Source organism: Chenopodium album, chromosome 7 (assembly GCF_948465745.1).
Source record: "Chenopodium album chromosome 7, dcCheAlbu1.1, whole genome shotgun sequence".
In the NCBI taxonomy this organism is placed as follows: domain Eukaryota; kingdom Viridiplantae; phylum Streptophyta; class Magnoliopsida; order Caryophyllales; family Amaranthaceae; genus Chenopodium; species Chenopodium album.
In genome coordinates this window covers 69,726,851-69,753,226 of record NC_137840.1, presented here as the reverse complement: position 1 = coordinate 69,753,226, position 26,376 = coordinate 69,726,851, and the positions used below count along the sequence as shown (strand labels likewise).

General features: G+C 34.4%; 2 protein-coding genes and 1 pseudogene across 3 annotated transcripts; all 3 read left to right on the top strand.

The window, feature by feature from the left end:
- Window positions 1-752: 752 nt before the first annotated feature.
- LOC145638261 (glutamate receptor 2.9-like) lies at window positions 753-3,852 on the top strand. The gene is made up of 5 exons (XM_081689224.1): window positions 753-1,017; window positions 1,117-2,420; window positions 2,573-2,888; window positions 2,978-3,375; window positions 3,484-3,852. Exons 1-5 carry the CDS (start codon window positions 753-755, stop codon window positions 3,850-3,852), a joined length of 2,652 nt encoding a protein of 883 aa, XP_081545350.1.
- Window positions 3,853-4,764: 912 nt separating this feature from the next.
- Window positions 4,765-10,109, top strand: LOC145638259 (glutamate receptor 2.9-like; annotated as a pseudogene). Its single transcript, XR_014114637.1, has 5 exons — window positions 4,765-6,514; window positions 7,415-7,684; window positions 7,819-8,707; window positions 8,993-9,311; window positions 9,629-10,109. The product of XR_014114637.1 is annotated as a glutamate receptor 2.9-like (transcript).
- Window positions 10,110-15,122: 5,013 nt separating this feature from the next.
- LOC145638258 (protein ECERIFERUM 2-like) lies at window positions 15,123-17,190 on the top strand. The gene is made up of 2 exons (XM_081689223.1): window positions 15,123-15,830; window positions 16,062-17,190. Exons 1-2 carry the CDS (start codon window positions 15,354-15,356, stop codon window positions 16,926-16,928), a joined length of 1,344 nt encoding a protein of 447 aa, XP_081545349.1. The 5' UTR covers window positions 15,123-15,353; the 3' UTR covers window positions 16,929-17,190.
- The last annotated feature ends 9,186 nt before the right edge of the window (window positions 17,191-26,376 follow it).

The window sequence follows — 26,376 nt, the reverse complement described above, 5'->3', positions numbered from 1 at the left end:
ATTGTAGAATTTGCATAAGTTGAGTCATATTCTAGTCACAAGTTCAGCATACCGGTTTGAATTTCGTTGAGCATGACATGGCTTACTATTATCTGATCTAATAAGTCGCTACCTATGTTAGACCCTATTCACTTTACCTTATTTTTGCTAAACTTTTTTTTTTTTTGATGTTACTGATTTTTACTGAATATTATTTTTGTAAGGTGAAGTGAACGGGCCTTACGCCGACTTTTCATTTCCCCAAAAGGACCACCCCCCGCCACCTCATGTGTTGTGTCTCAAAGTCGATGACTTGATATTGGTATGACAGTTGAACATGAGTAACATAGGTTACTACATATACTTGGAAGGTTTGGTAAATGAAAGAATTAGTCAAGATTTCTAATTTATAAGCAGCGTAAATTAGACACTGCTGTTTATAGCTTAGTCTACATCCAAGTAAGTTTTTACTAACAAGTAAGATGGTTGCATGGCACATGCAGTACAAGTGCTTTACTTGTTGCAGGGGATTAGGGGAATGATTAAATCAAATCAGAAAAATTGGAACTTAAACATTGGGATTAATTAAGCATGTCTGAATAAGTCAAAGTCAAAGTTTTTGTTATTATAATTTCACTTCAAATTCCCTTAACATATTTTTTAGATGTTAAGATGCAGTACATATATATATATATATATGATTAGTCTAGGAATGTAATTTGATCACTGATTTACTAAAAAAAACTTTTTAAAGGTTATATTCTTACATAACTATGTCTTCTGTATTCTATATATTAGTAGTGTTGCTGCTGATGCCAAGCATGAAAGGCGGTGCTAGTCTAAGACGACGCAATTGTTCAATGCACAAAAATTCTGTCACCAGCATTGGTGTAGTTATTGATGGCAATACTCGTGTGGGAAAGGAGCAGAAAATAGCTATGAAGATTGCAGTTCGCGATATTTACAGAAACAGCTGCAGTCCTGTTACTCTGCATGTTCGAAATTTTTCTGATGGCTCGGTGCATGCCACTAACATTGGTAAGGATATATCCCCTCTTTTCCAAAAGTAAACAGTTTTTATTTATATGTTTTTCTGCAATGAAGATAAGTATGTTATATGTCTGTCTGTGCCTGCAGCATCCAAGCTTATGCAAAGTAAGAAAGTTGAAGTCTTAATCGGAACGTTTTCGTTAACAGAAGCTGTATTTTTGTCAGAAATGTATAAGAATTTATTGGGAGTTCCTATTTTTCTCTTAACTCCAACTGCAATGTCTTCACCTTTAGTGCCACTACCATCTAATTTGCTCCAAATGTCCCATAATTTCTCTGTTCATATGCAATGCCTTTCTGCTATTGTTGGTCATTTTCGATGGAGGAGAGTGACAGTATTATATGAAAGTAGCAGTCTTTTCCCCTTGGATTCATCACATTTTACTGTTCTATCTGATTCACTAAGGTCGGTTGATGCAATCGTAGAACAGCATATAGCCTTCCCTTCTGTAAGTACCTTGTCAGAACCTGATGTGGTCATTGAAAAAGAGCTTTACACCCTTAGAAGAGGGGGTAACCGTGTCTTTGTACTTCTGCATTCTTCTCTTGAACTAGCCACACGTCTTTTCCAAAAGGCGAATGAGATGGGGATGGTAGAAAAAGGGTTTGTTTGGATAATATCAGATGAGATTGCAAGTTTACTTGATTCTGTTGAACCATCAGTCATTGCTTCTATGCAAGGAGTACTTGGATACAGAACAAATGTTATTGACAGCAGTAGATCCTACAAAGAGTTTGTGGTCAAATTCAAGCAAAGTTATACTGCTAAATTTCCTTATGATCAAGGAAATCCAAACCCAACCTCGTTTGCTTTGAGGGCATATGACATGATACACGCGATTAGTAAAAGTAAAAAGGCAGTAGTAAAGTATAACTCTACAGAGTTGTTCCCCAACCTCTTGCTGAGTAACTTTGAAGGTTTGAGTGGGAATGTAAGCTTTAGAAACAGCGAGCTAAAAGACATACCGACCTTCCAAATTATCAATGTGGTTGGGAAAAGCTACCGGGAATTAGTCTTTTGGTCCTCTGAGTTTGGATTCTATAAGAAACAATCTTCAAAAACCGGTACAAAGGAAACCAGGAATTATAGCCAGAATCATGACATGCTTGTTGAATTAGGCCCTATTTACTGGCCAGGCGGTCTGCAGGAAGTTCCAAGAGGTTGGAATATTGGTGCTACCAGTGAAAAGCCGCTGATAATAGGTGTACCTGCTTCTGGTGCTTTTCGTTTGGTCAATGTAACCATTGTGGCACCTAACCAGACATCCATCACAGGATTTGTCATCGACGTATTCAATACCTCTCTTAAGTACCTTCCTTATGATCTTCCTCATAAGTTGGTTCCATATTATGGCAGATATGATGATCTGGTACATCAAATCCATAAGAAGGTAAGCATCAATTTATTTTTCTTCATCTAATTGCACGTCTATGGTTTCTTTCTTGCTTTCGAGTCCTGTTTAGTGTTACCTCAACTATAAGATGTGCATATTGATAATAAGAATTAGCAGTGAACATTGAATTTCTGTTGTATTTTGTTTAGGTCTTTGATGCTGCAGTTGGCGATATTTTAATACTAGATGAAAGATACAGGTGGGCTGACTTCTCCCAACCTTTTGTGAAATCTGGAATGAACATGGTTGTGACAGTCAAAGAAGATAATACAAAGGAAATATGGATATTTGCAATGGTCTTCGAAAAGAAACTGTGGATTCTTTTCTTGTCAATGGGCCTCTTCATAGGATTTGTTGTATGGTTAGTAGAACGTCGAAGAAATCCAGAATTTGCTGATGGTTCAGTATCCCAGCAACTTGGGGCAGTTTTCTGGTTTTCCTTCACCTTGCTATTCTTTGCACAAAGTAAGCACACCTTTGTCAGAAATGGCCTGATAAGTTTATTTAAGACATTATTTGTATTGTTTTATTAATATATTATGTTACCTTTGTAGAGGAGTCACCTAGGAGCAATCTTTCCAAGATGGTCCTTGTACCATGGTATCTCCTAATATTGATGCTTACGATATATTTCCAAGCATCACTCACCTCCCTAATGACAGTTTCTCAACTATTACCGTCTGTGAAAGATGTGGAGACTCTGAGGGCAGAGAATGCAGTTGTTGGATGTAATTGGAACTCCTTTGTCTGTACGTACTTAGAAAACGTGTTAAGATTTAAGCCAGAAAACATTAAGCAAATGCGAGCTGTTGAGGATTATCCTCCTGCTTTTGAAAGGGGTGAGATCAAGGCTGCCTTTTTTGTTACCTTACACGCGAAAGTTTTTCTGACAAAGTACTGCAGGGGATACACTCTTGCAGGACCAACTTACAACTTTGGTGGCTTTGGCTTTGTGAGTGGCTTAAATGATTTTATTTAATTTTGTCGTTTTAATTCTTCATAGTTTGCAGCTGGAATGCCATAACTTATTTCCATGTTGGTCCATTGTCTGTTATCTCAGGCTTTTCGGAAGGGCTCTGTACTGTCTGCAGACATTTCACAGGCTATTCTGAAGGCAACAGAAAAGGGAGAAATAGAAGGTTTGGAGCATGATATGTTCACTCGTTGCAAGTGCTCCACATCAAAAATAAACAACAGCACCACATTTGTAGGCCCTAAGCCTTTCTCCGGGCTGTTCTGCATCTCTGGTGGCGTTGCAGCTGTAGCACTTCTAGTCATTGTAATTCCTTCAGTAGAGCTGCAATCGCGAATTTTCAGTGTTGTTAAGGAATCAATTTTAAGAAGTAGAATATGTTCATGGTTGTCAATGATGTTGAGACACCGAACCAGGTTTAGATTGCCATGGTTGAGACCATATCCCACTACATAAGCATATGCAAAACATTATGAGCTGCTACACTGTAAAAGACTAACTTATTTATTCTAACTTATTTTATCTGGACTAATTTTATCTGAAATATTGTTTTGTCTAGACTTATTTTTTCTGAACTTTACACGACTTGAATATATTTTATCTGAAATATTGTTTTGTCTAGACTTATTTTTTCTGAACTTTACACGACTTGAATATATTTTATCTGGACTAATTTTATCTGAAATATTGTTTTCCATCATAAGTGTTGTCATAGCGATTGTATATCCTTGTAGATAAAGACCATTCAACTGTGAAAATGATATATAAATAAGATTCCAATCTTCTATATAAGGAATATAAGAATCAGAACTCTGGTAGGTTTTTTTCAGCAATATATAATTAAGCAAGTAATTTTAAGTTAAATTATCGCAGGGACAATACTTCGAAATTTAACTCGCTATTATTTGCAGCTTGTAGATCAAGATGTTTCAATCAGTGACAGAAATTGACAGGTTAATTAGTTAGAGAAAAGCTTATATTATGTGTGGTTTGGTTTTCAGTTATAATTTTCAGTTATATTGACCAGATTTGTGTAGGGCTGAGCTTAATATTAGCATCAATAAGAAATTGTAGACATAATTATAAACAAGGAAAAATGGAAACTAATAATCCCACCTTTGGGTTTTCTGCTCAAAATAATCCCACATTTTCGAAATCCCAAAACAATCCCACTTTTAACCCCCATCTACTCAAAACAAGCCTTTTACCAATTTACAAATTGGTAACCTGTTTCAGAAGGTGACTTGCCACGTGTCACCTTCTGATTGGTTTTTTTATAAAAAAAATTAAGATTAATTAAAAAAGAAAAAAAAAACTTGTCTTAATCCCTCTTCCCCAAGTACCTCCCTGCCGGAGCTCCCCTTCTAGATCCAGCCACCCTGCCGGAGCTCCCCCTTCCCCACCAGGCCTAGCTGCCCTTCCCCAGCCTTGCCAGCCCCACTCCAATATCAGTTTAGGAATAAATTAACAAAAATAATTTTAATAATGTTGTCGACCTGGGAAAATTGCAGCAATAAAAACTGAAACATCTGTGTTAATGGAGCTCCCAACACCCACTACCATTACCACTCATACCACCGCCGCTGACACCGGCATCACCATCTCTGTGCCGACAAAGAGTCAAAGACCGACCCAACCCCACCGCTTTCGGCGCCGGAGACAATTCCTCAGCCTTCTGATCCCAAAAAGTCACCGGATTTCGTCACCGTTCCTAGCTAGTCCAGTAACCTTTATAATTTATTGCTTCTTTAATTTTCTTTTGTTTTTTCTATTTTTGATTGAAATTTGAAAATTAAGAAGGAACCCCATTGATTAAGAAGTTGGTTCAAATGGAACAAAATTGACGATTGCGAGGTACGGATGCTGAAGTTCTTCGAAGGGAATTCAGCATCAAGGAACTTCATGTTTACAAATATTACAGAAATGCCATTGTTAGCAATTTCAGGTCCAACCCTTATTAGAAGCTTACTTTCAGTGAGGTCAGGAGGTGGCTTGTCGGAGATGTGGGCTCCATTCGCCGCGTCTTTGATTTTCTTGACACGTGGGGCCTCATCAATTACTCCCCTCCCTCCGATAAGACGCCTTTTAATTGGGTCAAGTAGTGGTGGTGGTGTTGATGAAGTGGTGGTCTGGTTATGGAGGGGTGGTGGTAATGGTGGCGTTGCCATTGAAGAAGTTAGGGAAAAGAGATTTAAAATTATTTTCTTTTTATTTTTTTTTTAAAAAAAAACCTCTTAAACAAGTTATGGGTAAAAGGGATCATTTTGAGCAGGTGGGGGTTAAAGGTGGGATTATTTTGGAATTTCGAAAAGGTAGGATTGTTTTGAGCAGAAACGGGATTATTTGTTTCCATTTTTCCTATAAACAATTACCATTGAAGGGATTTATAATATCACCTAATTGATCCACGGGTAACCATTTGAAAATAATAGTCACATATACTATTTTAGTTGGACCGAAGAAAGTGACATATTCTAAAATAGTAACGGTTTGTAAATGATTTCATCATTGTGTCCTTATGTAAGTAAGATTAAGTAGCTTTTCCCACAAACAACTAGGTGAATTTTTAAGTTATAGATTCCATAAGTTTGTTGATGAACAAATGTCCTGTAAATAAAAAATGTCAGTCAAACAACCAAGGAGAGATCTTTAATCAGGCTTACAGTAGCATAGCTTGAATATGTCAACCTTAAAAGTGACCTTACTTTCGAATCTTTCCTTATACATGTCTTAATTCTATGCAGTGTACGAAATTTTTAGCACGAATTAGCCAAGGCAACTTCCTCTTGATCAATAATAGGGTGTTCCTTTTTCAGCTTAATTAACTTCAAAGTTTTGTAAGTTAAGTAAATCATGCTTCCTGCTGTATACATACTTGCAGCTGTTCTGCTTCTGATGCCAAGCTGCACAAGTAGCGCCAATGAAGGAAGATACAACTGCTTAGTAAACAAGAATGTCGCGGTTAGAATTGGTGTGATCATTGATCGCAGCACTCGTGTAGGAAAGGAACAGGAAATAGCAATGAAGATTGCAGTTCAAGATGTTTATAGAGACAGCTGCATTCAGTTGACACTGCATTTCAGATATTCTGAAAGTTCTAATTCTGCCACTTCCACTGGTATGATATTGCTGCTCCGTTCCAAGCAAAAGTTTCGGTATTTGTGTTTCTATATGAATAACACATTACCTACTCAACACTACTAATTAAATACTTATCACTAGCATATATCTTTTTCCTTAGGCATTTGGTACAATCTGTTAGTCATGTTTTGGAAGCTCTTTGTAGATGGGAGTGTCGAGTAAAATGTCTGTGTAACATAAGAAAAGGCTGTTACCCGGGAGTAGTGGGTGTCTTTTGTATTGTTTTCCCATTAGCCAAAAAGAAATAAATCTCATTAACTACTCAAAAAATTCAAACTCTGCATCTTCACACTACTCTACAAACCTACAAAGTATGTCATGCAACAATATTTTCATAAATTGAGACTAGTAAATATTAGCTCATTAACAAGTAGCCAAAATGACCTACCTGAATAGACTAATATTGATTCATTGGTCAGATTGTCACGATAACAAGCTATTAGACAATGAAACCTGAATATGACCAGTTGTCCCCTGAACATGACCTCAACTGAATCGATCTGAACTAAACCTGATCCAAATGACCCTTTTGGCTACTATTGTCAAAGAAGATGCAAATTATAAGCAGTCTTAATCTGACAATATCTAGACAAATATATATATGGTCTTAATTCTTGAAACTTCATATTTGTAACTTCTGCTGTGTCATATTTCCGGGGTACAGCAGTTCAGCAGTCCTTTGGAAATTGGAACATTGCATTTTACTTTCAGTTGCTTAAAAGAGATGAAGCCAGGGCAGGATAGCTCAGCTGCTTCTTTCTGCCCGTTTTTATTTAGTTTGAGCGATGATAGAATTGGATATGTAGTATCATTAGTCTATCATTCGATTTTATATAAAGTTGTCGATTATGTTAGTCTAATTTATCTATGCCTGCAGCACTAAAACTCCTGCACAAAAACAAAGTTCAAGCAATCATTGGAACATTTTCACTGCCCGAAGCTGCTGTCTTATCTGAAGTTCACAAGAACTTCTTGGACATTCCTGTCATATTCTTGCCTCCAACTGCTATTGTTACTGCATCACTACCAATGCCATCATCCAATTTGATCCGAATGATCAGCAATATATCGGATGACATGCAATGCCTGACCTCAATAGTCAGCTATTTCCAGTGGCGAAAAGTGACAGTTATATATGAAAGAAGCAGTATTTCTCCCTGGATTCTGATATTATTTCTGTTCTGTTAGATTCACTGAAGTCAGTTGATTCAACTGTAGAGCAACACTTGGCTTTCCCTCCTGTAAACTCATTGTCAGACCCTGAAGTTGCCATTGAGCAAGAGTTCCGAAAGCAGTATTTCTCCCTGGATTCTGATATTATTTCTGTTCTGTTAGATTCACTGAAGTCAGTTGATTCAACTGTAGAGCAACACTTGGCTTTCCCTCCTGTAAACTCATTGTCAGACCCTGAAGTTGCCATTGAGCAAGAGTTCCGAAAGCTCAGTATAAGAAGAAACCGCGTCTTTGTAGTTCTGCAATCTTCTCTTCAACTAGCCACTTGTGTTTTCCAAAAAGCACACCAGATTGGGATGGTAGAGAAAGGTTTTGTTTGGATAATATCAGATGAGATTGCTAGTTTACTCGATTCTGTTGATTCGACAGTCATTGCTTCTCAAGGTGCCATAGGATACAAAACCAGCTTTGTTGATACCAGTAAATTATACAAAAAGTTCAAGATTAGATTTGAGAGAAGTTATCTCACAAAACATCCCAATGATCAAGGAAATCCATATCCTAGTATATACTCTTTAAGAGCATATGATGCAGTACAGGCAATTGGCAACGCGAAAAAGGATTCAGTAGGAAAGTTTTACTCTAACACCAGTAACTTTGTGGGTCTGAGTGGGAATATAAGCTTCAGAAATGGCATGATAGATCAACTCCCAGCCTTCAAAATTATCAATGTGGTGGGAAATGGGTACCGCGATTTAGCCTTCTGGTCTGCTGCAGATGGATTTTCGACGAAAGCCCCTACACAAAGTGGCAGGAAAAACCATTTTATTAAATTTGGTCCTATATATTGGCCAGGCAGCCAACAGACAGTTTCATCACAGGATTTGCTGTTGATGTGTTCAGAGCCTCTCTGAAGTACCTACCTTATGATCTGCCTTTTACTTTGATTCCATTTTACGGCACATATGATGAACTGATACACGAGATCCATCTGAAGGTAACTCTTCAATTTTACAGTTATCTTCAATTTTAATTAATTTTTCTCATCAACCGAGAGACCTTGAACACTGTCACATACAGATCTAGTCAGCCATATAACAACTTATATCAGTTTTCAGCATCATTTTTATTCTTGTAAGCAATGTTGTCCTGTTTTCAGTTAAATTACTTAAAAGTTGTTCATGTAATAGTGTACACAAAATTTGAATGGTCAGTTTCTGATAGAGTATATAAGTCGATCCTGGGCTTCAGTACTAATTAACCAACTGTTGCGTGTGTTAAGGGCTTTGATGCAGCAGTTGGAGACATTAACATACTCGAAGAAAGATACAAGTGGGCAGACTTTTCACAGCCATATGCTAAGTCTGGTATGGTTATGGTTGTCACTGTAAAACATGACAGCACAAATGAGATGTGGATCTTTTTGAAGGTTTTTGACAGGAAGATGTGGATCCTCATTCCATTAATGGGTCTCATTATGGGGTTTGTTGTGTGTTTGATAGAACACGTCGATGATCCAGAATTCGTAGACTTATCATTCTTCCAACAAGTTGGTACAATTTTCTGGTTCTCCTTCAGTTTGCTATTATTTGCACAAAGCAGTAAGCATCCTTGACTTAGTAATGATGTATAAATTGGTAGGTCAGGTCGGGTCATGTTTTAGTTTGATCGATCAATTTAACTTTGTGTAGTTCCTGTTCGACAGTAGAGTTTTGGATAGCTATAATAAGGTTGGGTTTTAAATTTTTAATGGTTTGAATTGAATTTTTAAGGTTATGTGCAATTGTTAATTGTACACTAATAGCAAGTCTAGTAATCCGATTTGTTTTGTTTAATTTAGGTCAGGTTTACTAAAGTCGGGTCAGTTTTTGACAGCTCTTCAACTAAACCATATTGACACCCACCATTACTCTTGTAGATGAATCGCCGAGGAGCAATTTGTCCAAGATTGTTCTAGCACCATGGCAATTCCTAATATTGATGCTGACCATATATTTCACAGCTGCACTTACGTCTTTAATGACAGTTTCTCAATTACCACCATCTGTGAAAGACGTCGACACACTAAAAAGCAAAAATGCCCCTGTTGGGTGCAATTGGAATTCATTCCTATGCCCTTACTTAGTTGATGTTTTGCAATTTAAATCTAGCAACATTAGGCCAACGTGATCGATTGCGAGTATCATACATCATTCCAAAGAGGTGAAATCAAAGCTGCTTTCTTTGTTACATCATATGCTCAAGTATTTCTAGCAAAATACTGCCAGAATTACACTATTGCTGGTCCAACCTACTACTTTGGTGGTTTAAGTTTTGTGAGTACTACCTTTCAACTTTAATGCTCCTCAAATTATTAAAGTCTATATCAAACAAAATGTTTGGTACCCAAACAATTTAATTTCTCTCTGACCTTATCCCCCGTGTAGTAATTTTTGGTTAGTAACTTACTACCTCTATTTCATAAAATTATTGCAAATAATATGAAACGGAGGTAATAGTCTAATTTAGTAAATTCACGTGAAAAAAAAGTGTCAATTTGATACCTGTTTAAAGTAATTACCGCTAACAATATTTAGTTCCTCACATGCATTTCCAAAGGGTTCTTCGCTATCAATAGAAATGTCACAACTCACAAGCAATGTTAAAAGCGATAGAAAGGGGAGAGATTGAGATGTTGGAGAAGATTACAAGTGCTCAGCCTCATCAACAAACAACACGAGTACGAGTGTCGGCCTTTAGCCTTTCTCAGGGTTGTTCTACATTTCCGGTGGCATGGCATCTATAACACTTTTAGTCATTGTCATTCCTACAATTGAGAAGCACTAGAGAATTTCAAGATTTGTACATGAATTAATTATAAAACTTTTAAGAAAATTACGTGTTTGGATGTCAATTATCATCTTTAAAACCTAAATGCATGAATCAAGCAATTGTAATCAATTGTTATTAGGCTATTTTCTACTTTTAGATTTGTAGTTCTACAATATGTACTTTTTGTGTGAAATGATAGTGGCATAGTGTTGTATGACTTGTATCTAAGAACTATTGTAGGAAGTGCAAAGAAAGTTAATGAAGTTTAAAAAAAATGGTCAGAGAATTGAATGATATCATGAGTTTTCATGACATCTCCACGTGATACAAAATTGCTCATAAAGATTTTAGGAAAAATTAGAAAAAATAATCCCAACTTTCATGGATTTTGCTACAATAATCCCAACTTTGAATTATTCTAGAATAATCCGAACTTTGGGGGTTATTCTTTTTCTTCAATCCCAAATGCCGAATACCGGTTGAATGGTATTTTTTTTTTTTTTGTTTAAAGTGACACGTGTCACAAATTGAGTGGTTCGAAAAAAAACCAAAAGTAAAAAAAAAAAAAAAAAAAAAAAAAACAGCCAACCCCTTCCAATTCCTGCCACCAGCAGAATCCCAACAACCACCCCCTTCGCCGCTGATTCCCCCTCCCCCTTGCGCCGCTGATTCCCCCTCCCCTTTCGTCGCTGATTCCCCCTCCCTCTCTTTTTCATTTTATTGTTTTCCGGCGACACTCGAAACCCCCGCTCTAAAACCCTTGAAACCTCTTCCTCCACTCGAAACACCCTTAAAACCACCTCCCCCATTGAAAACCCTAGCCGCAAGGGTTTCGAGGTGGTGGGAGGAGCGATATGGGATTTTTGAAAGTGGGGAGGGGTTTCATTGGTGGTTTCGTGTGGGGAATGAGGATGGAGGTGGGTCGCAACGATAACACCAGGGGTTTGGGGGGATAGTGGCGCACTGTTGGGGCAAGGAAAGGGAGGGGTATGCGCGGCCTGCAGTGGCAGGTGGTGGTGGTGGGGGGGGGGGTTACGGTGTTCAGGTAGGGGATATAAGGGTTTTCTATTTTTTTTTAAATTAATTTTTTAATTTTTTTTTGGACCAATTGCAGCTTGACACGTGGCACATAACCTGCTATAACAAGTCATTGACTTTCGCTGACCAGTTTGGAATCGAAGAAAAAAAATACCCCCCAAAGTTCGGATTATTCCAGAATAAAAGAAAGTTGGGATTATTCCACCAAAATTGATGAAAGGTAGGATTATTTTTTCTAATTTTTCCTTTTATTAATTATAATTTGAAGAAAGCTTAGAAATTAATTATATTGGGAATTTTATAATAATGGGAGATAGAAATATAACAAACCAATATGCTAGAAAAGTGTTGCAATAATTAATTCTTGTTTGATTTTGTTCAATTCGTTTTCATTATTGTTATTTGTCAATTGTAGATGTTGTATGACTTTAATCAATGAAAGTTAGTGTCGTTTAGGACTTCTTTCAAAAAAAAAAAAAAATCGTAATTTTTTATTTGGGTTAGTGAGCGATGCGTTTATGATAATTCAAATATTTAATTTTTATTTGGGTTATCAAATTTCACTTATATTATAAGCTCAAAAATCAGGTTAGGAATGTTGGATTATAGCAAATCCTCATACAACTTGTGACAATTTTTTTTTTCTTTTTTGGAATCAACTTGTGACAACTTTTTAAAACACAACTTTTTCCATAAAAAATATAAAATAATGGTGAGACAATAAACATGTGAAACAGAGGTGAGCACAATAAATTTTCTACCAAAACAATTAATAGTTTTAAAGTATGATCGTTGGTGTTGTAGTGTTGTACTACTTGTGAACTCTGTACGTATTAATATATTTCCAGCTACTTGATTTTTCTATATTAAAAAGGGTGCAGGTATCAGGGAGTAGGAAAATAAATACATTTAAAAAAAAAAAAAAAAGGGAATTTATATTGGTTAAATATTTGTATTATACACCATTTTTTTGTGTGTGAGATATGTAGGCCTGTACGGCTGAGCAAAACTACCCAAAAACTGAAAATCCGAAAATCGATTCATAACAGTTCCCATAATTAGGGTACCCGATCCAATAATCATAACGGTTCGGGTACCCGTTCCGATAATTTCTTATCGGGTATGGTTATGGGTATCATTTTAAAATTAATGGTTACCCGATCCGATCCGATAAGCATTTTTTGCTTTTTTTCCCTACTTAAATCTATTAATATAAATCTAAACTTTTACTTTACTTCATAATCACTTTATAATATCAATGATTATATTAGTAATATTATTAATAATTTGGTCAAGATCATATGGTATTGTTTTTAATTAATTGTAAATTATATCATAATAACTGCATAATTAAGTTTAATTATCATTATTGGATATCTTATTGGGTACCCGATAACCGATCCGAAAATCCGGGTACCCGAAATTATCGGTTTCGATCGGTTATGGGTATCACTTTTAGTGATTTTGGTTATTGGGTACCCAAACCGTTAGTACTAACGATACGGGTACCCGTCCCATGCTCACCCCTAGAGATATGTTATGGGAATCAATAAGAAGAATTCCTCACTTAGTCACGATCTTCTAAAAATGGAGAAAGATATTAAGCGACAAAAGTAATACATGTTTTTGTATTTCATAAATTTTTTTTGAAGACTTCTATTTCATAAATTTGTTCTATGAAGTATTTGTTTTACAATACTATTAATGTTATTCATCAAATATAGTTCTTAAACTTCTTATATAAATGCTTTCATTTGAAACCCTAGTATATCTACAGTACGTTATAATCCCTCATTTTAATTTTATCGTCAATAAGGTTTTTAATTAATTTCTGGTCTTCCAAACTCAGGTGTTCTTAAATCCTAAAGTACATACTTCTACAATTTCAAAAATGAATATTTTGGTTTTACTATACCATACGTTAGGATTAGTTTGTTCAAACTTAAATGTAATTTATGTTGCTGAATCAACCTTTTAAAGTAGCTGAAGCAACCTTAAATGAGTCAGGCATAATAACTATCGCCTACATATTAGGTTTCCGTTTATCGTTTATGTACTCTTACTGTCCGAATTAAATACTCACATTGTACTATTTTATATTTTTAATTTGTAATATTAATAATATCAGTACTACGGATTACTTTTATTTTATTATACCAATTTTCATATGTGGTTGATCACATCATGTGTCCGTGTGGAAGGAGACATGAGTTACTTATTCAGGAGTTACTCAATTAGGGGGTCACTCTCACACATAAAATGCAATAAACAACTAAGTACCCTACAATAAGTAACCCTTGACCGACTGAATAACCCCGACAACATGGTGTGGCCAGCCACACAGATTATGGCTTTTTTTTTTTTTTTTACAAATTGACTTATGTACATTTCACATTATACTTTATACATTTTTATATTTTAAGAAAAATACTTACCTCCGTTCCACATTATGAATAATTGAATATTTCATATTCTCACAAAAATAGCGGTTAACTAGCTGTTACATTAAAAAATCAACATTTTTTCCTAAAACTATAGACTAAATTTTCAACCGCTACCTCTAACTTGAAAAGCTAATATTTCTAACTTTTGATTAAGAAAAAAAAACCAAAAAAAAAAAAAAAAACCTACTATCACCACTAAAAGCTACTCCAACCACTACATTACCAAACAATCCTATTTTTTGTTAAGTAATGGTTTAACTTGGTCAAACCACTAAAAGCTACTAAAAAAACTACTCAAAAGCTACCTTGGAACACCCTTAACCCTTAACCAAGCAAAAAAAATATAGTCTGTTTGCAAGATCATGGTGAAAATCTTATCCATGAATATCTAACTCCAAACAATGTGACAAATAGCTCCGTATTAATAGGGATTACATGAAATATACCTTTTTCGTTTCTTTTTAGTTGTAACACTTTTCTATTTTTGGAAATTTTTAATTACTTATAACATTTTTCATTTTTGACATTTTTTTTTTCTCTATCTACCCATTTGGGTCCCTCTTATTTAATTTATCTCTTTATCTGGTCACATCTTCAAAAATTACCTAAAAGACCGTAAATTTAAAAGTGTTGTAACTAAAAAAACGGAGGAAGTATATAAATTCGGCAATTACTTCGCCAACCAATCTAACCCCAAACAATGTGACAAAACTCCGAACAAATCAAAAAGGATTACGTGTATCATCATATACTATTATACTTGTAATATATACCTTTCAGCAATTACTTCGCCAACTATACATGATTCCCAGAGAGGCAGAGAGTCTAAACACTACTTTTGAATTAGCTCAAATTATGGCTAGGATTATTGTTTTGGTCCACCATCTTATAGTTATAAGTCTCAAAAACATACATTGATGCATGTTTCATGTTATCATATTATATTGTTGACAAATCCTTGTCATATAGTTCCGCATTAAATGTTTGATAAAGACTAAACAATAATTATTTTGTGACAAATAAAGGTTGCATCTCTTGACAATTAACCTTCATATTATGGGATCAATCTCGCCTAGATACATTTTGAGAGTGCTGATTTCCTTATCCCTCCCCTTGTTCTCAACGACTTTACTAATTGATACAGTTAACACGATTTGAGTTGATATAAGGTTCCAATCCGATATTGACACCTGGCCTTTTGTCCTTGATTGCTTAGCTTGAAAAAGGCCGAAAGATAAACTTGGTTTTTTCCGAATTTCTAGATTGTACGGGTAACATAATATAAATACATGTCACGTACCCAAATCTCATTTCATCCACGCACCAAAAAAAAAAAGTAGAAGAAAAATAATGGCAGTTACAAAAGAAGGAGAAAATAATTTAGTCTATGACATAAAAATATCATCAGTAGTGCCTGGAAAAATCACAGGAGAAAACAAAACATATGAGTTAAAAGGCATAGATTTAGCAATGAAATTACATTATCTTAAGGGTCTTTATTTCTTCAATAATCCCAATAGTACTAGTGATAATGAAGGAAAAAAGACTAGTTTTGTAAGTATACTTGATATTAAAAAAGTTATGTTTGATTGGCTTGTAGTTTATTTCAAGACTTGTGGAAGGATCCGGGTGTCGTCCTCCGAGACCAGAGAACGAGCATCGATCAAGCTCAATGATGCCGGTATAAGGATCGTCGAGGCTCAATCTAGTAAGACTGTCGAAGAGTGGCTTGCTTTGGAGGGGTTCCTCTCTTTGCAGGATCAGCTTGTGTACAATGATGATGGTCTTGGTCCTGACTTGCCCTTCTCCCCTCTTGTTTGCTTTCAGGTATTATTTTATGTTTTTGGTAATTTTGTTGTACGATAATAAATATAGAGTAATATATCCGTGTTACATGAGATTATTAAAGGTTAATGTTGTAAACTGAGATGAATTAAATTAGATCTATACATATACGAAAATATACACTAATACAAATTTAACAAGACCAGACTTTTTTTCCGGTAAGTATGAATAACAAAATGAAGTCAAAGTAACTTATAAGTAAATACTGTGCAGGTGACTTGGTTCAAATGTGGAGGAATTTCAGTCGGTCTAAGTTGGGCACACGTACTTGGTGATGCATTCTCAGCTGTAGAATTCGTGAACACATTGGGCCATTATATTCAAATTCAAGATAGTAACAAACAAAAACCAAATTTAATTTCCCTTCAAGATCCTCCACAATCCGAATACCCGCTTTCGAAATCCACCCGAGAGCCTGTTTCCGTGAAACGGGTTGACCCGGTTGGTAGCCATTGGGTCCTTCCTTACCATAGTAAAATAGGTGTCCACACTATTCATCTAAATTCAAAACAACTTGGTCAATTGCATTCAATGGTACATGGTACCAAAATGAATGACAATTGTACTAGCCAATTTTTTGAGCTTATTACATCAATTATGTGGAAATCCTTTGCAAAGATTAGGAAGGATTTGGAGACAAATGTTGTGACTATTTGTAGGCCAAAATCATTCAAAAGACAAGGAATAGTACCTCATAACAGGCAAGTATTAGGTGTTGTTGAGGCGAATTTTGTAGTATCAAATGTTGCTCCGTTAAAATTGGTACATGCGATAATTGAAGGTGTGATTGATGAGAATGACGTGGTTGAAGAATTAGTGAACAAAGAGACGGGTGAGTCTGATTTTTTTGTTTACGGGGCAAACCTAACATTTGTTGACGTAGAAAAAGCTGATGTTTATGGTTTTGAAATGAAAGGAAATAATCCAAGGTTTGCTAGCTATAGTATTGGTGAAATAGGGGATAAAGGAGTCGTTTTGGTACTTCCAGGACCTAAAGATGGCAAACTTATTGTGGTACAACTTCCGGAAGATGAAATTGAACCTTTAAAAAGTGAGTTGAAGGAAGAATGGTGCATTTAATAATTAATGTTTCATCATTTAATTTCAAAATAATTTATGTATGTTGTCTTAATATATAAGCGTGAAGTAGAATGTAAAGTTATTATTCACGGATTATGCCTAAGCTAGAATTGAAATGTGGTTGTAAAAAAAGTGGTGCACCAAGCCACTGAATAATACCCTTATCTTATTGCTTGCTGGCTTCACAATAGCAATTAAGGGGATGTGACTTGATCTTTCTTGTATTATTGACTTATTGTTATATTATATCATATGTTATGTACTAGTGAGACGACGAAATAAACTATAATTGGTTTAATTTGTTCAAGTTAAACAATTGCAATAGTCTACAATATTTTAATTTTTGTAAGGAGAAAATCAATTTCATTAGCATATGTACATTTTTTTTTTGATAAGCAAAGGTGTATATAATTTCACGCATGGCAAGGTTGGTAAGTCTGTAACGCCTTTACTCTTAGCCACCATGGAATCGAAAAATCGTATATAATCCGCCCTCTCGGACCATTTTCGATCCATTCCCAGGCCATCCCCTTCCATACCATTTATCCCCACCGGCCACCACATTAGATACATCTTGGACAACACTCTGGCCTGCCTTGGCCTCCGGCATGACCCTCACTTAATAGCTGATACATATACATTTCAGTTAACATACCTCGACTGCTCGTAGTTGTAGTGTTTCGCCCAGTGTAATTCCCCTCTATGTACCTGAAAATTGTTGATGAGCAAAAGCTCCCAACACAAACACAGTGCACATAATCAAAATGGAAATCAACTTTCAAAACAAAAAATAATAAACTCAAAATATAAACGGAGACACAGTGGACGCAGTACTCATGTACTTCGTACTACGTAACAATAATGTAGTTCTAGTGCTTTACTTATACAGCTATACTCGTATATATATACTAGTCATACTATGTGTCTGCGTAGCATTGGGTGTATGCAATGCAACTAATAATACTATGTGGACTGAGACACAACACAAAAGTTATGGTTGCTTTTTTGTTTTTCACAAAGTCTTATATGTGGCCATCTAGTATTTGGATTATTTCGTTAGTGTAATAGGGGTTACTTGATCAGTGTTATAAGAGTTACTCGTTCAATGTTATAGGGGTTACTTGGTCAATGTTATGGGGTTACTTTATTGCTTTATAAGTGGTTATACGGTGTGGCCAACCACACACAAGACGGGCTGGAGTATAATATTCTCATGTGTTAGGGTCTGTTCTCATTGACTGAACTCAGCTGAACTGAACTGAACTAAACTGAGTTGAACTGAACTGAACTGAATTTCAACGTAAGAGAACAGGCCCTTAGTGCAAGTTTGAATATTGTTAGTCCAACATTAAAAAATAAAGCAATACCGTACCATTCGGTTTATAATCTAAGTCCATGCATGTTTAATGGTAACGTTTGAGGTAGTGGTTAGCGTTTTGACCAGTCAAAACACACTACTAGAAAAAAAAAATTAAGAGTGTTTGGCAATGTAAGGATGTGAGTAGTGATTAGCGGTAGCGTTTAGGTTACTTTTCTCAAACGTTAAAAATAGTAACGTTTATTAATTTTTGGTTACTTTTTATTACTCCGTAACAGTTTATATTATTATTAATATGTTTTAGTAATGCAACCGCTACTTTGCCAAATACTCATATTATTAACCAGTACTTTGATAGCTAACTTCAATTATATCCACTATTAATTGACGGTTAGTCGCAACCTTAACAACTACTCTCTACTCGACCGTTAAAAGCTACTCGCTACCACTACCTTTGTCAAATAGGGCCTAACGGGGACACAAATTCTTAAATAAACCTGGTTCACACTAATTTATTGTGGACCACTAGTATTAGAAAAAATATGATTGTTTTATTAATAAAAAAAAATCACTATAATAAAAACAATGTCACTATGTTGAAATAAAAGTCATTTTGGTAATATATAGGCTATAAGAGGTTAATTTTTTTAATGAAATATTTTATATACTGGTTAATATGATTAATAAAGGTCACTATGTTCAAATTAGGGTCATAATATCGTATTCAAATTCACAATAATGTTAAAACGTTATACTACCTCCGTTACATATTATGTGCAACGATTAGACATTTTTCCTCTCTACTTTATGTCAAATCGTTGCAAATAATATGTAACGGAGGTAGTACAAGTATTAATAAAGGTTACTGTGTTAAAAATAAGGGTCACTATGTTCAATATAATGTCAGTTACGTGTGTATAAATCTCGGGTCCACAATAATATTATTGTGGACCAAGTCTTTCTGTTCATTATGTGTCTCTAATCGACTAATCTCTATACACTCCAAGTATTGTTCAATTTTTTTTAGCGAAACACTGAGGCTATATACTCCATAATTGATTTTCGTTTTTTTTTTTTTCTCGGATGAATTATTTTTACTATATAGATCTATCTCTTAAATTCTCAATCCAAGTACAAAATTATGCGTTCAGAAAAATGATTATAGCCTTATAGGTCATCATCATAATAAATTAGTAACAATTTATAATAATGTCACTCTTATAAATAGTTTACAGTTATTCATAATTTATAACAATATATGAAGGCAAAAGCTAATGAGCGTCCCGGGGCGTTAGATAAGAGAATTAAATGTGAAAATATTACTCCCTCCATCCCTAAATTACATTACTATTTTCCTCTATTATGTGAGAAATAAATGCTAGAAATAGGAATTTAATTTAGGGACGAAGAGAGTAGAGTAAAACTAACATTAATTACACCGAATAACGCATGATTTTAATGTTAGTAAGATCCATATATAAATCATAATAATGTCACTTTGCTAGTCCCTCTGTCCTTCAATTATATGTCTATTATTATGTGAGTAATAAATGAAAGAAATAGACACATAATTAAGGGGCGGAGGAAGTATATATTTATAAGAATTATAACAATGTATATAAAAAAAAAATAAAAATACGAGTAGTTATTCATAATAATGTCACTTTGCTATATATTGCTGAAATATAAGAGGAAGAGAAATGTCACTTCTCAATATTAAATCATCAATGTCCGGTTACATGTCATTTTAAAATATTAATAAGATTGTGATATATAATCTAATATTTATGCAGTCAACAATATTATTTCGATTTTAATATAATAGGACCATGCAAATTTATTATAAATGGACTAAAAAATTAATACGATTGAAATATACTTCTTTCTGTTTATTAATCATCAACTAGTACTCTATTTAATTTGATATGATACCTTCAATATTATATGAAGTATTTAATAATGTAAATTTAATTTAAATCATAAATACAAAATAATACTTCAAGTATACGGGCTTAAGGCTAAATTAATTTTAAAAAATATTGAGGAGGATAAATTAGTTATCAATAATCATTTGATCACATATGACCCAAAAATCCAAGATCAGGTCGTCAAGTAGTTAAAGGGCTTAAGGGCATGTTCTCATATGTTGAAATTCAATTCAGTTTAGTTTAGTTTAGTTCAGTTCAGTTCAGCTCACTTCAGTTCAGTTCAGTTTAGCTCCTAATTTCTTTCTCTTATAAAATATTCATTTCAGTTCAGTTCAGTTCAGCTGAGTTAAGTCAATGAGAACAGACTCTAAGGCTCGATAGAGGGCACTTTGGGATTCGAATTCCCTTACCTCATCTTCCAAACGGTGCACGGTGCATCTAGATTGTATAGTAGGACAGACGGATTTTATTACCTAGCAAATGTCAAAATTCATCATTGAAATACTTTTAAAAAATGAAGTGTTGTATTTAAAAAAATTGATGTGGTCACAAGCTACAAGGTATTGCAACTTATCATTGAAACTGCTCTTATATGCAGTGATGCACGATTATCCTATGTTATACGCAACCTTCCTTAAATAGTTAACTTTATGCTGATCAACCACCAGGCCACCAGGCTACAAACATGTCCTAGAGTCGTTGTTAAACGGTTAGCCTTACCTTTTGGGGTCGTTGTTTCCTCATGATAACTAGAGCACGTTTATTGCTTCAATTCATTACTTCCTCCAAGTTTTAGCCAGCTAAATTCTTGCTGAAATCTTAATTTTATTGGGTTCAATTTCATTATAGATGATTGCCACTTGTCTTATTTTGTGTATCAAGTGATTAATTCTTGGATATATTAGTTGATTGGTGGATGTGTTAATCGGTTGTCAATTTGTTGTATTTGACCTTACTTCAATCTTCATTAATTCTATTCACACACAAAACACACACACACAAAAATTGAAAAAATAAATAAATTAAATAAATTAAAATCTTCATTAGTTTTTTCTCTTGTCATCTTGGATTGGCAAATCTATTGAGATATAGTCTACTTGAAAATTCATTACCTTTGTCATTGGGCTATATCGATTTAGTGTAGTCATGAATATGATCGCCGATTCATTGTCTTATATATTAATATGATTGCAGCAACCACACTTCCACTACACATTAATATGATATGTTCACTTTGGGACTAGCTCACAAAAATTTGTTTTTTGGTCACCTTCTCGCCAAAAAAGTGATACTAAAGAAATGTGCTCTTACTTATAAAGAAATATTTTCTTATTATTTCTATGTGAGATTTAAAAGCAACAAATAGTTTAAAAAAATATTGTTGGGTGTGCACCTTGAACTCGAGTGTAAACAAAAAAAAAAAAAAAAAAAAAAAAAAAATTAGAGGTGGTCAACAATGCCCTATATGTTGGTCCAATCCAACCCTAAAAATGTATCGATCTTTACATCGATCAAAACTTGATCTCAGCCCAAAAAAACCCAAAAGCCTAACTTTCTTTTGCGGATTTAGGCACGGGATTTTATACGTAAGTTCGACTTTTTTTAACACCTCTAATGTATTTATTCTACCAATTTTTGGATCAAAATGATGTAAGGTATGTTTTCTATTCACCCGATTTCCATGTATCTTTTTTTTTTTTTTTTTTATTTTATTTTATTTATTTTATGTAAGTGAAACTAGGATATATATTCATTTGCTTTGAAAATTATCTAAACAATTATTATGCATGAATGAGATGCTTGAAAAATAATGGAATAACCCATGATTTTCTTTTGATACATTTATTTAGATGAAATCTCATATATTTCTTGGGTTTTTTTTAGTTGACACGTATGCGAACTTTAATTTTCCAGTGTCCCAAATTCCCAATTTTTATATTACACTTTTCATTTACGCTCATCCTAACTTTGCTTATTATTCATTCAAAAAATTTATTCATGGTTTCACTAATAAATCAACTCTCTCCTTGCACGGCACCCGGCCTCTTTAATTTCATTCATTCATGCATTCAAAAAACTCGTGTACTTTCTAAGCTCTCATTAATCTACTTTTCAATTAAATTGTTATAGATGATCAAACATATGCGAAAATCAACTTGGCTGACGATTAATATAAACGGAGGAAATATGTTATATATATGTAAAAAAAAAAAAAAAATTATTTTTTTTTTTAAGGAAAACGGCTATCAAATATGTATGCGAACTTGTGGCAACACCTTAAGTCTCAAAAAACAAGATACGGATCAAGAAAAAGAAAAAAGGTGGTGGAAGAGAAAGAATATGCCATTAAACATGTGAATGTTGTTAATTAAACATGGGCCTGTAAAGGTGGTTAGGAGAAGTCCGGCATTAACTAACTTCTCGGCGCGCGTCCACTCTTCTTATAGTATATTTTAAGTATTCTTAATCAACATCTCACGTTGAAAGTGTGGTTGCTTAAGTCTCTTTTTTCATATTGAAAAATAAAGTACTTAGCTCTTTATTATTTGAAATACATTTTATATTTTTATATTAACTTATGGCTCTAGCTATCATGTGTGATTCTATATACTAGTAAGCTTTATGAGTAGTACAAATGATTAAATTTTTGAGAAAATAAATTTTAACTTAGAGTTTTGAGATTGTTTCCAAAACCAATAAAAGATAAAAGTAAAGTACTCCCTCCATCTCATAATACAATGCCTCTTTGGGTTTTTACGCAGTAAGCCGAGAATTAAGAAAGTTGTAATTTTTTAAAACTAATGATTAGATGTATATATGTGCATGTGGGTGGGGTTAGAGAGAGGTAGAGATAAAGAAGAAGTATTTGGAATAATTGATGAGATAGAGTGAGAAAGTGTTGAAAATTAATGTTAAAACTATAATAATAATAATAATAATAAAAAAGGACAACCCATCAAAAGAAGGGTAATAAACTAATAATAATGTCAAAAGTACCAGCAACCTTTTAATAGAAAAGGCATTGTATTTTAATATTTATCTAAAAAAGAAAGAAGGCATTATATTATGAGATTGAGGGAAAACTAATGGATGATAATTGAAATCGATGAAATGATAAAATGCAAGTTATGCAACTATAAATGTCAATCAATACTCGCTTCACGACCCATACAAATTCTTAAATTGACCTGGTTCACACTAATTTATTGTGGATCACCAACATTAGAAACAATATGATTGTTTTATTAATAAAAAAGAAGGTTATGACGAACATCACTTGCGGAATAAATACCAAATCCGCCAAACGTAAACGGTAAGGTGGCAAGCCGCCACTGCCAATTGCCAAACCTAGAAATTATTATTATTATTATTATTATTATTATTATTATTATTATTATTATTATAACTGGTGCAACGAACATTTATTTTGGCAAGTTTAATTCCCAGCAAAGCTAATTTGCTTAACCAAGCTAATTGAGTTTTCTAGCTCCAATGGCCAAGCTAATAGATAGGGAATAATTGAAATTGCAAGAAAATCTCTAGCTACAACCATTGGAGTTGCTCTAATATTGATAGGACATAAGTGACTAATGATGATTATTGTTATTAAGCTATGTTTCGATGATATTATCTTAGGTTTAACAAATAGGTCTATTGATACCAAGGGTTACATTCTAAATTTTGCGATTGTTATTAATATTGATCGAAGAAGTATTTCGATAATAAGATGGATATCAATTCACCAATACATATCTTAATTTCAATGAGCAATATAGTAAAAAATCTAATATATATAAATAAAGTAGGCCTTTTTTGGGAGCATTTGGCGCGCCACATAAGAAAAGGTATTATTTGGACCAATGAAAATTAGATTAATAATTTATTTTAGAATTAAAAAATTTACTCGCCACCTAAGCAAAAGTGACGAATAGGATTTAAGAATTTTGACACATAGGTAGAGAATAATTAAAATTTAAATCACTTTTAAAAACCAATAATAATTATCTATTCTAAAAAACAAAAAAAAATAACTAAGTAATAATTACTCCCTCCGTCCCCGAATGATAGTCACTATTTCCATTTTTGGACACCCAAAATGTTAGTCACATTTCACAATTTTAGGTCCCATACAATAACACAAAATGACCTATATACCCTCATTTTTTTGGTTGTAATATCTATGCTTCCCAAAATACCCTCATATTTGTCTTTGTACTTGTGCCTTAATTGAATGAGTTGTCTCCCTTTTTAATGACAATCAGTTTCTCTTTCTTCTTTTTGTTTTGCAAATGATTGGATTTTAGTTCCCATGTACTTTATATATTTCTCCTTAATTCCCGTGATTTTCACCCAAAAGTGACTATCATTCGGGGACGGAGGGAGTATCTTTTTTACATATGGTTGCAAATTTTTAATCACAAATATCTAAATAAGAGAAAACAATAGACAAACAAAACTCAGTACCCTTCTCCTTTCTCTCTCTAGCGCTTTCTCCCTCTCCCAAAACCCTACCGTTTTTCTCAAAATTTGCTCCGGCCATGAGGCTCGCCGGCGGGCGTATGGCTCACCGCCCATGCCACAACGTTGGCGAGCCTCCGATCTACTTCCTTAGGTTCTTTTTTTCCTTTCTTGTTTTGGTATTTTGTCTGGTCGACCTTGCAACGTGCGCCGCTCCCCCTTTTCGGCCGCCTCTTTTCCTCACCGGCCTTGCTGCCGGCTTGCCGCCGTCTTTCTTCTCCGCTTCCCCGTCGTGCCTCTGCTCCACCGCTTTGCCCGTCGTCGCGACGTTTTGTAGGAGAATGGGGAGGGAGAGTTATCTCCCTCTGAGTCCCTCGCATAGGGTCGTTCTCAGTCTGGTGTTTCCAGCCGTCGTTGCCGCGGTTCAGGGGTGTGTGGGGTTTGGGCTTCTCGGGCGGGTCTCGGCGGTTCGGGATTTACTGTCCGGCGGTATGTGGGTTGGGTTGGTGAACCTCGGAGCTTTGGTGGTGGTGCTCAGATTGGCTGCGGGGTGGGTTGTTATGGTTACGATCGTAGTTCTTGTTTTTAGTTTTCCTTCTGTTTTTTCTTTTAGTGGTGTGTGTGGTGTTTGGGTCTCTTTTTTCCATCTTTGTGTATGTGGTTTATTTGGGTTTGTTATTTTTTCTTTTTGTGTGGTGTGTTGGTGTGCTATTGGGTGTGCAGATCGGTGTGCCGATCTTCTGGTGCAGGATTTGAGCCGGGTTTTTTGGCTATGGGGCTTTGGTTTGATCTTCTGTTGGTTTGGGCTAAAGGGTTATGCTTCCATGCCGATATCCGTGTTTGAATCGGAGATTGTCTTGTCAATGGTGAAGTGTACGACACCAATTTTGATTTCAGGTCGAGGAGTACAGGATTCTGAGCCAATGAAGGTTCACGTCAAAAACTACAACATATTTCCAGACCCCCTTGCAAGAGGCTGCATAGGACAGCGTTATATGAGTCAAGGGTATTTCAGAAAGTCATTTTGCGCGTGCAATTGTAGTTTATTTTATTTCGAATTTGTAATTGGTTCTTTTGTCTTTGTATTGTTCGATTACGATTTCTTATGTAAGTGTCGTATGGTTTATTATTAATGAATTTTAATCTCCCCCCTTCAAAAAAAAAAAAAAATCACAAATATCTTTAATCTCGCCCTAAAAAATATTGTAAAAGTTTGATTTTACGAATAGAGAAAAATTAAAATTTAAATAAAAAAAACTAAGTAATGTCTTTTTTACATATATGGATGCAAATTTTTTATGCAATGGCAAATACTACGTATCTTTAATCTCTCCCTAACAAATATTATAAAAGTTCAATTTTAATAATGTACTCAAGACGAATAAAAGTAAATCTCATATAACTGATTTCCCATAATTTTTAATAGTTAAACGATTATAAATGAGACTAATATTTTAAACAAAACGAGTATATTAAATAAACGCATAGGCAAAAGACTCATTTTGATAAAAAAAAAAACGACATTTTTCATTTCTTTTTTGAATTAAAAATTTAAATTGTCACATAAGCAAAATTAGTGAATAAGGTTTGGAATTTTAAATTCAAGCATCACGTAAAATAAATAAAACAACAAAAGATAACTTTAGTGTCAAATTAAAAAATTATCTTATGATATTAAAAAAATTTATCCATATATCTAATGAATGATCTTCATAAATATACAAAGTTTTAAATTAAATAGAAT